A 12,845-nucleotide genomic window follows, 5' to 3' on the forward strand; every position below is an offset into this window, starting at 1 on the left:
AGTACAGTACAATGGTCCCTACATTCTTATTGTTCATTGGACACAGGAATTCGTCTCTGCATTATAACAAAAGGTCATAGGTTGGTTCATACAGGTGGGCTGTGACTATTTCAAACTGCTCAGGTGGGAGGGAAACTGGGTTTCCCGCCGCATGGGTAATAAAGTGCAAATACAGTAAATGTTCATAAACTTCTTATGTCCATAACTATTCGCACGAGCGATTAATCCGCTTCAAACCAACACCGGAATATTGCTAATTAAATACTCTTCCGATGGATACTAAACACCACTGTATAACCCGTCTGACCCTTCGTATCAAACAAAGAGGGATCTCTCTGTCTATGAACATGCTACATTAACTAAACTTTCAGATTCTATCAAAGGGACCATAATCTATAAAATACATTATATGGTTAAAATATGTTACGATTGAGTCGCACGCTAGACGTATACAAACTCTACCGTAAATGCGCATACCGTGTTCCCGCGGGTGCACGCAACAGCGAGTATGCGCACGCACGGGAGAGCTCATGCACGCGCAGCGGGGACATGCATGAGGTGCAAATATGGCAATGTGTAGCGTGATATTTTTCTGACTTTGACAGGCCGTTCCCAACGGTTTACAATCTGCGTGAAGACTTCTGGATGAAGTCCCCACTCTCCCGGGTGGAGGTCGTGCCTGCTGAGGAAGTCTGCTTCCCAGTTGTCCACTCCCGGAATGAACACTGCTGACAGTGCTAGCACGTGATTTTCCGCCCATCGGAGAATCCTTGTGGCTTCTGCCATCGCCATCCTGCTTCTTGTGCCGCCCTGGCGGTTTACATGGGCGACCGCCGTGATGTTGGTTGGTTTTGAAGCAAGGGCTCTGCTTGACTCAGGGCGTTGTAAATGGCCCTTAGTTCCAGTATATTTATGTGTAGTGAAGTCTCCTGACTTGACCACTGTCTTTGGAAGTTCCTTCCCTGAGTGACTGCCCCCCATCCTCGGAGGCTTGCGTCCGTGGTCACCAGGACCCAGTCCTGTATGCCGAATCTGCGGCCCACGAGAAGATGAGCACTCTGCAGCCACCACAGCAGAGACACCCTGGCCCTCGGGGACAGGGTGATCAACCGATGCATCTGAAGATGCGATCCGGACCATTTGTCTAACAGATCCCACTGAAAGATCCTTGCATGGAACCTGCCGAAGGGAATTGCTTCGTAAGAAGCCACCATCTTTCCCAGGACTCGCGTGCAGTGATGCACCGATACCTGTTTTGGTTTCAGGAGGTCCCTGACCAGAGATGACAATTCCTGGGCCTTCTCCACCGGGAGAAACACCTTCTTCTGTTCTGTGTCCAGAATCATGCCCAGGAAGAGCAGACGAGTCGCAGGAATCAGCTTCGACTTTGGGATATTCAGAATCCAGCCGTGCTGTTGCAACACTTCCTGAGAGTGTGCTACGCTGACTAACAACTGCTCTCTGGACCTCGCCTTTATAAGGAGATCGTCCAAGTACGGGATAATTATAACTCCCTTTTTCCGAAGGAGTATCATCATTTCGGCCATTACTGTGGTAAATACTCTCGGTGCCGTGGACAGACCGAACGGCAACATCTGGAATTGGTAATGACAATCCTGTACCACAAACCTGAGGTACTCCTGGTGAGGTGGGTAAACGGGGACATGCAAGTAAGCATCCTTGATGTCCAGCGACACCATAAAATCCCCCTCTTCCAGGCTTGCAATAACCGCCCTGAGCGATTCCATTTTGAACTTGAACTTCCTTATATAAGTGTTCAAGGATTTTACATTTAGAATGGGTCTCGCCGAACCGTCTGGTTTCGGTACCACAATCATTGTGGAATAGTAACCCCGTCCCTGTTGAAGGAGGGGAACCTTGATTATCACCTGCTGGAGGTACAGCTTGTGAATTGCCGCCAGTACTACCTCCCTTTTCCTGGGAGCAGCTGGCAAGGCTGATTTGAGGTAACGGCGAGGGGGAGTCGCCTCGAACTCCAGCTTGTATCCCTGAGATACAATTTGTACAGCCCAGAGATCCACTTGTGAGCGAACCCACTGGTTGCTGAAGTTTCGGAGACGCGCCCCCACCGCACCCGGCTCCGCCTGTGGAGCCCCAGGGTCATGCGGTGGACTTAGAGGAAGCGGGGGAGGATTTTTGTTCCTGGGAACTGGCTGCCTGGTGCAGCTTCTTTCCTCTATCCCTGCCTCTGGGCAGAAAGGATGCGCCTCTGATCCGCTTGCCTTTCTGAGACCGAAAGGACTGTACTTGATAATACGGTGCTTTCTTAGGCTGTGAGGGAACCTGAGGTAAAAAAGTCGACTTCCCAGCTGTTGCTGTGGATACGAGGTCCGAAAGACCGTCCCCAAACAATTCCTCACCCTTATAAGGCAAAATTTCCATGTGCCTTTTAGAATCAGCATTTATCAGACAGGGAATCAGACCACGCTGCTGCAGCACTGCACATCCATGCTGAAGCAATAGCAGGTCTCGGTATAGTACCTGAGTGTGTATACACAGACTTCAGGATAGCCTCCTGCTTTCTATCTGCAGGCTCCGTTAAGGCGGCCGTATCCTGAGACGGCAGTGCCACCTTTTTTGATAAGCGTGTGAGCGCCTTGTCCACCTTAGGGGATGTCTCCCAGCGTAACCTATCCGTTGGCGGGAAAGGGTACGCCATTAGTAACCGCTTAGAAATTACTAGTTTCTTATCTGGTGAACCCCACGCTTCTTCACACAATTCGTTTAACTCATCAGATGGGGGAAAAGTCACTGGCTGCTTTTTCTCCCCAAACATAATACCCTTTTTTGTGGTAACCGGGTTAATGTCAGAAATGTGCAACACATTTTTCATTGCCGTAATCCTGCATCGGATGGCTTTTGTAGACTGTGCATTTGTCTCATCCTCATCTACACTGGAGTCAGACTCCGTGTCGACATCTGTGTCTACCATCTGAGCTAGCGGGCGTTTATGAGCCCCTGATGGCCTCTGAGATGCCTGGGCAGGCGCGGGCTGAGATCCCGGCTGTCCCAAGGCTGCTGCGTCATCAAACCTTTTATGTAAGGAGTTGGCACTGTCGGTTAAGACCTTCCACACATCCATCCAATCCGGTGTCGGCCCCGTCGGGGGCGACACCACACTTATCTGCCCTTGCTCCGCCTCCACGTAACCCTCCTCATCAATCATGTCGACACAGCCGTACCGACACACCGCACACACACAGGGAATGCTCTGACTGAGGACAGGACCCCAGAAAGTCCTTTGGGGAGACAGAGACAGAGTATGCCAGCACACACCACAGCTCTATATAACACAGGGATGTACACTATACTGAGTGAATTTTCCCAATAGCTGCTTATTATCTTATTTGCGCCTAAATGTATGTGCCCCCCCTCTATTTTTTACCCTTCATGTACAGGATACTGCAGGGGAGAGCCTCGGGAGCGTCCTTCCAGCGGAGCTGTGAAGACAAAATGGCGCTGGTGTGCTGAGGAAGAAGGCCCCGCCCCCTCAGCGGCGGGCTTCTCCCGCGTTTTGTATGTCTTAATGGCGGGGTTTTTTGCACATATACAGTTTTCCAGACTGTATTATGTGCATACTGTGCCAAAAGTAGAGATGAGCGCCTGAAATTTTTCGGGTTTTGGTTTTGGGTTCGGTTCCGCGGCCGTGTTTTGGGTTCGAACGCGTTTTGGCAAAACCTCACCGAATTTTTTTTGTCGGATTCGGGTGTGTTTTGGATTCGGGTGTTTTTTTCAAAAAACACTAAAAAACAGCTTAAATCATAGAATTTGGGGGTCATTTTGATCCCAAAGTATTATTAACCTCAAAAACCATAATTTACACTCATTTTCAGTCTATTCTGAATACCTCACACCTCACAATATTATTTTTAGTCCTAAAATTTGCACCGAGGTCGCTGTGTGAGTAAGATAAGCGACCCTAGTGGCCGACACAAACACCGGGCCCATCTAGGAGTGGCACTGCAGTGTCACGCAGGATGTCCCTTCCAAAAAACCCTCCCCAAACAGCACATGACGCAAAGAAAAAAAGAGGCGCAATGAGGTAGCTGTGTGAGTAAGATTAGCGACCCTAGTGGCCGACACAAACACCGGGCCCATCTAGGAGTGGCACTGCAGTGTCACGCAGGATGGCCCTTCCAAAAAACCCTCCCCAAACAGCACATGACGCAAAGAAAAAAAGAGGCGCAATGAGGTAGCTGTGTGAGTAAGATTAGCGACCCTAGTGGCCGACACAAACACCGGGCCCATCTAGGAGTGGCACTGCAGTGTCACGCAGGATGTCCCTTCCAAAAAACCCTCCCCAAACAGCACATGACGCAAAGAAAAAAAGAGGCGCAATGAGGTAGCTGACTGTGTGAGTAAGATTAGCGACCCTAGTGGCCGACACAAACACCGGGCCCATCTAGGAGTGGCACTGCAGTGTCACGCAGGATGTCCCTTCCAAAAAACCCTCCCCAATCAGCACATGATGCAAAGAAAAAGAAAAGAAAAAAGAGGTGCAAGATGGAATTGTCCTTGGGCCCTCCCACCCACCCTTATGTTGTATAAACAAAACAGGACATGCACACTTTAACCAACCCATCATTTCAGTGACAGGGTCTGCCACACGACTGTGACTGATATGACGGGTTGGTTTGGACCCCCCCCAAAAAAGAAGCAATTAATCTCTCCTTGCACAAACTGGCTCTACAGAGGCAAGATGTCCACCTCATCTTCACCCTCCGATATATCACCGTGTACATCCCCCTCCTCACAGATTATCAATTCGTCCCCACTGGAATCCACCATCTCAGCTCCCTGTGTACTTTGTGGAGGCAATTGCTGCTGGTCAATGTCTCCGCGGAGGAATTGATTATAATTCATTTTAATGAACATCATCTTCTCCACATTTTCTGGATGTAACCTCGTACGCCGATTGCTGACAAGGTGAGCGGCGGCACTAAACACTCTTTCGGAGTACACACTTGTGGGAGGGCAACTTAGGTAGAATAAAGCCAGTTTGTGCAAGGGCCTCCAAATTGCCTCTTTTTCCTGCCAGTATAAGTACGGACTGTGTGACGTGCCTACTTGGATGCGGTCACTCATATAATCCTCCACCATTCTATCAATGTTGAGAGAATCATATGCAGTGACAGTAGACGACATGTCCGTAATCGTTGTCAGGTCCTTCAGTCCGGACCAGATGTCAGCATCAGCAGTCGCTCCAGACTGCCCTGCATCACCGCCAGCGGGTGGGCTCGGAATTCTGAGCCTTTTCCTCGCACCCCCAGTTGCGGGAGAATGTGAAGGAGGAGATGTTGACAGGTCGCGTTCCGCTTGACTTGACAATTTTGTCACCAGCAGGTCTTTCAACCCCAGCAGACTTGTGTCTGCCGGAAAGAGAGATCCAAGGTAGGCTTTAAATCTAGGATCGAGCACGGTGGCCAAAATGTAGTGCTCTGATTTCAACAGATTGACCACCCGTGAATCCTTGTTAAGCGAATTAAGGGCTGCATCCACAAGTCCCACATGCCTAGCGGAATCGCTCCCTTTTAGCTCCTTCTTCAATGCCTCCAGCTTCTTCTGCAAAAGCCTGATGAGGGGAATGACCTGACTCAGGCTGGCAGTGTCTGAACTGACTTCACGTGTGGCAAGTTCAAAGGGCATCAGAACCTTGCACAACGTTGAAATCATTCTCCACTGCACTTGAGACAGGTGCATTCCACCTCCTATATCGTGCTCAATTGTATAGGCTTGAATGGCCTTTTGCTGCTCCTCCAACCTCTGAAGCATATAGAGGGTTGAATTCCACCTCGTTACCACTTCTTGCTTCAGATGATGGCAGGGCAGGTTCAGTAGTTTTTGGTGGTGCTCCAGTCTTCTGTACGTGGTGCCTGTACGCCGAAAGTGTCCCGCAATTCTTCTGGCCACCGACAGCATCTCTTGCACGCCCCTGTCGTTTTTTAAAAAATTCTGCACCACCAAATTCAAGGTATGTGCAAAACATGGGACGTGCTGGAATTTGCCCATATTTAATGCACACACAATATTGCTGGCGTTGTCCGATGCCACAAATCCACAGGAGAGTCCAATTGGGGTAAGCCATTCCGCGATGATCTTCCTCAGTTGCCGTAAGAGGTTTTCAGCTGTGTGCGTATTCTGGAAAGCGGTGATACAAAGCGTAGCCTGCCTAGGAAAGAGTTGGCGTTTGCGAGATGCTGCTACTGGTGCCGCCGCTGCTGTTCTTGCGGCGGGAGTCCATACATCTACCCAGTGGGCTGTCACAGTCATATAGTCCTGACCCTGCCCTGCTCCACTTGTCCACATGTCCGTGGTTAAGTGGACATTGGGTACAACTGCATTTTTTAGGACACTGGTGAGTCTTTTTCTGACGTCCGTGTACATTCTCGGTATCGCCTGCCTAGAGAAGTGGAACCTAGATGGTATTTGGTAACGGGGGCACACTGCCTCAATAAATTGTCTAGTTCCCTGTGAACTAACGGCGGATACCGGACGCACGTCTAACACCAACATAGTTGTCAAGGCCTCAGTTATCCGCTTTGCAGTAGGATGACTGCTGTGATATTTCATCTTCCTCGCAAAGGACTGTTGAACAGTCAATTGCTTACTGGAAGTAGTACAAGTGGGCTTACGACTTCCCCTCTGGGATGACCATCGACTCCCAGCGGCAACAACAGCAGCGCCAGCAGCAGTAGGCGTTACACGCAAGGATGCATCGGAGGAATCCCAGGCAGGAGAGGACTCGTCAGAATTGCCAGTGACATGGCCTGCAGGACTATTGGCATTCCTGGGGAAGGAGGAAATTGACACTGAGGGAGTTGGTGGGGTGGTTTGCGTGAGCTTGGTTACAAGAGGAAGGGATTTACTGGTCAGTGGACTGCTTCCGCTGTCACCCAAAGTTTTTGAACTTGTCACTGACTTATTATGAATGCGCTGCAGGTGACGTATAAGGGAGGATGTTCCGAGGTGGTTAACGTCCTTACCCCTACTTATTACAGCTTGACAAAGGGAACACACGGCTTGACACCTGTTGTCCGCATTTCTGGTGAAATACCTCCACACCGAAGAGCTGATTTTTTTGGTATTTTCACCTGGCATGTCAACGGCCATATTCCTCCCACGGACAACAGGTGTCTCCCCGGGTGCCTGACTTAAACAAACCACCTCACCATCAGAATCCTCCTGGTCAATTTCCTCCCCAGCGCCAGCAACACCCATATCCTCCTCATCCTGGTGTACTTCAACACTGACATCTTTAATCTGACTATCAGGAACTGGACTGCGGGTGCTCCTTCCAGCACTTGCAGGGGGCGTGCAAATGGTGGAAGGCGCATGCTCTTCACGTCCAGTGTTGGGAAGGTCAGGCATCGCAACCGACACAATTGGACTCTCCTTGTGGATTTGGGATTTCGAAGAATGCACAGTTCTTTGCTGTGCTGCTTTTGCCAGCTTGAGTCTTTTCATTTTTCTAGCGAGAGGCTGAGTGCTTCCATCCTCATGTGAAGCTGAACCACTAGCCATGAACATAGGCCAGGGCCTCAGCCGTTCCTTGCCACTCCGTGTGGTAAATGGCATATTGGCAAGTTTACGCTTCTCCTCCGACAATTTTATTTTAGGTTTTGGAGTCCTTTTTTTTTCTGATATTTGGTGTTTTGGATTTGACATGCTCTGTACTATGACATTGGGCATCGGCCTTGGCAGACGACGTTGCTGGCATTTCATCGTCTCGGCCATGACTAGTGGCAGCAGCTTCAGCACGAGGTGGAAGTGGATCTTGATCTTTCCCTAATTTTGGAACCTCAACATTTTTGTTCTCCATATTTTAATAGGCACAACTAAAAGGCACCTCAGGTAAACAATGGAGATGGATACTAGTATACAATTATGGACTGCCTGCCGACTGCAGACACAGAGGTAGCCACAGCCGTGAACTACCGTACTGTACTGTGTCTGCAGCTAATATAGACTGGTTGATAAAGAGAAGATGTCTATGTAACTATGTATGTATAAAGAAGACTGAAAAAAATCCACGGTTAGGTGGTATACAATTATGGACGGACTGCCTGCCGAGTGCAGACACAGAGGTAGCCACAGCCGTGAACTACCGTACTGTACTGTGTCTGCAGCTAATATAGACTGGTTGATAAAGAGAAGATGTCTATGTAACTATGTATGTATAAAGAAGAATGAAAAAAAACCACGGTTTGGTGGTATACAATTATGGACGGACTGCCTGCCGAGTGCAGACACAGAGGTAGCCACAGCCGTGAACTACCGTACTGTACTGTGTCTGCAGCTAATATAGACTGGTTGATAAAGAGAAGATGTCTATGTAACTATGTATGTATAAAGAAGAATGAAAAAAATCCACGGTTAGGTGGTATTACAATTATGGACGGACTGCCTGCCGAGTGCAGAGACACAGAGGTAGCCACAGCCGTGAACTACCGTACTGTGTCTGCTGCGACTGGATGATAAATGATATAAAAAATATATATATATCACTACTGCAGCCGGACAGGTATATATTATATATTATATAATGACGGACCTGCTGGACACTGTCTGTCAGCAGAATGAGTTTTATTTTTATAGAATAAAAAAAAAAAAAACACACAAGTGAAGTCACACGACGAGTGTTTAACTTTTTCAGGCAATCACAATATAAGTATACTACTAACTATACTGGTGGTCAGTGTGGTCAGGTCACTGGTCAGTCACACTGGCAGTGGCACTCCTGCAGCAAAAGTGTGCACTGTTTAATTTTAATATAATATGTACTCCTGGCTCCTGCTATAACCTATAACTGGCACTGCAGTAGTGCTCCCCAGTCTCCCCCACAATTATAAGCTGTGTGAGCTGAGCAGTCAGACAGATATATATAATATTATATATAGATAATAGATGATGCAGCACACTGGCCTGAGCCTGAGCAGTGCACACAGATATGGTATGTGACTGACTGAGTCACTGTGTGTATCGCTTTTTTCAGGCAGAGAACGGATATATTAAATAAACTGCACTGTGTGTCTGGTGGTCACTCACTATATAATATATTATGTACTCCTGGCTCCTGCTATAACCTATAACTGGCACTGCAGTAGTGCTCCCCAGTCTCCCCCACAATTATAAGCTGTGTGAGCTGAGCAGTCAGACAGATATATATAATATTATATATAGATAATAGATGATGCAGCACACTGGCCTGAGCCTGAGCAGTGCACACAGATATGGTATGTGACTGACTGAGTCACTGTGTGTATCGCTTTTTTCAGGCAGAGAACGGATATATTAAATAAACTGCACTGTGTGTCTGGTGGTCACTCACTATATAATATATTATGTACTCCTGGCTCCTGCTATAACCTATAACTGGCACTGCAGTAGTGCTCCCCAGTCTCCCCCACAATTATAAGCTGTGTGAGCTGAGCAGTCAGACAGATATATATAATATTATATATAGATAATAGATGATGCAGCACACTGGCCTGAGCCTGAGCAGTGCACACAGATATGGTATGTGACTGAGTCACTGTGTGCTGTGTATCGCTTTTTTCAGGCAGAGAACGGATTATAAAGTAAACTGCACTGTCCTCACTAGTAAACTCTCTCCACTCAGTCTCTACACTTCTACAGTAACAGTACTCCTCCTAGTCAGCTCCAGTAAATCTCTCTCAGTCTCTTATAATCTAAATGGAGAGGACGCCAGCCACGTCCTCTCCCTATCAATCTCAATGCACGTGTGAAAATGGCGGCGACGCGCGGCTCCTTATATAGAATCCGAGTCTCGCGATAGAATCCGAGCCTCGCGAGAATCCGACAGCGTCATGATGACGTTCGGGCGCGCTCGGGTTAACCGAGCAAGGCGGGAAGATCCGAGTCTGCTCGGACCCGTGAAAAAAACCATGAAGTTCTGGCGGGTTCGGATTCAGAGAAACCGAACCCGCTCATCTCTAGCCAAAAGGTATTCTTATTGCTGCCCAGGGCGCCCCCCCCCCCAGCGCCCTGCACCCTACAGTGACCAGAGTGTGTGGTGTGCTGTGGGAGCAATGGCGCACAGCTGCAGTGCTGTGCGCTACCTTAATGAAGACTGGAGTCTTCTGCCGCCGATTTCATCTCCTTGTCTTCTGGCTCTGCAAGGGGGACGGCGGCGCGGCTCCGGGAACGGACGATCGAGGTCAGGCCCTGTGTTCGAACCCTCTGGAGCTAATAGTGTCCAGTAGCCTAAGAAGCACAAGCTAGCTGCACGCAGGTAGGTTTGCTTCTCTCCCCTCAGTCCCACGAAGCAGTGAGTCTGTTGCCAGCAGATCTCACTGAAAATAAAAAACCTAACAAATACTTTCTTTCTAGCAAGCTCAGGAGAGCCCACTAGGAGCACCCAGCTTTGGCCGGGCACAGATTCTAACTGAGGTCTGGAGAAGGGGCATAGAGGGAGGAACCAGATAGTACCTAATCTTTCTTTTAGAGTGCCCAGTATCTGCGGAGCCCGTCTATTCCCCATGGTCCTTACGGAGTTCCCAGCATCCACTAGGACGTCAGAGAAATGAACATGTACAATATTTAGTTTAATCTTTTTTTGGCATATAATATATCATGTATTAATTTTATTTTATTTCATTAGTAGAAGTTACATCAGTTGAAGATTACCACCACACTGCAGTAGTTTACAGGGTCCAGTGGGAAGGGTGGGTCTGTTACTGAGAACATGGGGGCAGATGTATTAACCTGGAGAAGGCATAAGGAAGTGATAAACCAGTGATATGTGCAAGGTGATAAACACACCAGCCAATCAGATCCTAACTGTTAATTTACATATTGGAGCTGATTGGCTGGTGCCTTTATCACCTTGCTCATATCACTGGTTTATCACTTCCTTATGCCTTCTCCAGGTTAATACATCTGCCCCATGATTCTGAATTCAGATGCCACAATTCCCTGTGTTTGCAGTGTCTTGTATTAGTCCACTCCCTTTTGTTGCATCTGGTGTTGACACCACTGGCTGGCGCACCTGTTTCTTGTTCTGTGATTATACAGGAAACACACAAACCAACTCTCACTCTCATTCTTTTGTTCTGGTTTCAGTGTATAGATAGTGTTTAGATAGACAGTCAGTAGGTTTGCACCGTATGGTCGACATGCATTAGGTCAACAGGTAAAAATTAGACGGTGTTAAAGGTCAGCATGTACAAAAGGTCAACATGACAGTGGTCAACACAAGGTTTTTTTTTCTGTTTTGCTTGATTTACCAGCCATGTGGACTACGACTAGGAATAGTAGCCTTACCCAAAGCAAGCCCATAAGGGTAAACATTTACACTGGTCACAGATGATGAGATGTACAAAATGGCACCCAAAATGCCCAAGAAGCTTGTGTTGACTTTTTTTTTCTTTGTATTGACCATTTCCATGTCTACCTTTTCTACTATCTACTTTTTCCATGTCGACATTTGGACCCTGCTGACCTTATGCATGGTGACCTTTATGGGGTCGACCTGATGACTGTCTAGCTATTACTGTAGATCTTTTATTCCACACCCCTTTTCTCAACCATCCTACGTCAGTACATACACAACATTATACTTGAAAATTGATTTTCTTTGTTTCTTATTGCCTGTAACTGAATATTCACATTGTACTGAGAAGTGAATGAGTTTAAGATCATTGCAGCTATTGATCGCAATTGCACTACCTCATCCCTTACAGTGGATTATAAGTCTGGCATCAAAATCTGCCTCATCCAAATTCAAATATATATATTATTACAAATAAGTCCCATTTGCAATATCAAGTAGATACGATATGCTGTCGTATAAGTGCCTTGAGTCCTATTGGAGAAAGGGCGCTATATAAATTAAATTATTATTATTATTTGTGTGTGTATATATATATATATATATATATATATATATATATATATATATATATATAATATTATTTTTGCTATACTCATCTTAAACTTTACATTTTCAAGCTTTGGTAGATAGCTGATCACCTAAAGGCCAAGGTGGCCTGGAACTATGGCCTCTATTGCACGTGACATCATTACTCTGCTGTTTTTTTTTATCATTATTTTTAATCTTTTTACATTGTTGGTCTTCATAAATATTTTGCTAATTTAATATACAATAATTTTATCTTTCACAGGTTATTAACATGTATGGTGAACTCATAAAAGATGCAGTACCAGACAAGGTATATCATTTTTAAAATTACTGTAGGCCCAGTTTGGGCAGCCTGTGCCTCTCCAGGTGTTGTGTAAAAATAATTGGGCGCATACCCTACCATTTATCACCTACCAGCTCATCTGGCAAAGGATACTGGAGCTTGTAGTTTCACAACACCAGGGGGTATATTCAATTAAAGTCGAAAACTGTCGACAAGACGGCAGTTTTCGACTTTTTAAGGTTGAATCCTGATTCGACCTATTCAATATTTTACAAAAATCAATATTTTAAAAAAAGCACGTTGATCAGCGGAATAGCTGCCGATCCACGTGTTTATGTCGAAAACGGGGCCACAACCACAGGTTATGGCCACCTTTTCGGCCATCTCAGTCCGACATCAAAATGATGTCGGACTGAGATGCGGACCCAGAGGAGGCAAGGGGGAAAGCCGCAGGGAGACGGGGGGACAGCCGGCGGGCATACAGGGAGATCAGCGCTACAGTAGCGCTGCAGCTGGATGTCACTCTGCCACCCGACCTCACGGCAGTTTCCACCCGGCTCCAGCACGCTGCTGGAGCCGGGTGGAAGCTGCCGTGAGGTGGGGCGGCTGAGTGACATCCTGCTGTAGCGCTGATCTCCCTGTATGCCCGCCGGCTGTCCC

General features: G+C 47.3%; 1 protein-coding gene across 2 annotated transcripts in view; it reads left to right on the plus strand.

The window, feature by feature from the left end:
- The window catches only part of SENP5 (SUMO specific peptidase 5), an 80,862-nt gene that overhangs the window by 33,212 nt on the left and 34,805 nt on the right, over positions 1–12,845 (plus strand). For both annotated transcript variants that reach the window (XM_063916362.1, XM_063916361.1), the window contains exon 5: positions 12,165–12,212. In XM_063916362.1, coding sequence (XP_063772432.1) covers positions 12,165–12,212 — 48 coding nt within the window. The remainder of the gene's footprint in view (positions 1–12,164; positions 12,213–12,845) is intronic.

This window comes from Pseudophryne corroboree, chromosome 4, assembly GCF_028390025.1.
Source record: "Pseudophryne corroboree isolate aPseCor3 chromosome 4, aPseCor3.hap2, whole genome shotgun sequence".
Lineage (NCBI taxonomy): Eukaryota > Metazoa > Chordata > Amphibia > Anura > Myobatrachidae > Pseudophryne > Pseudophryne corroboree.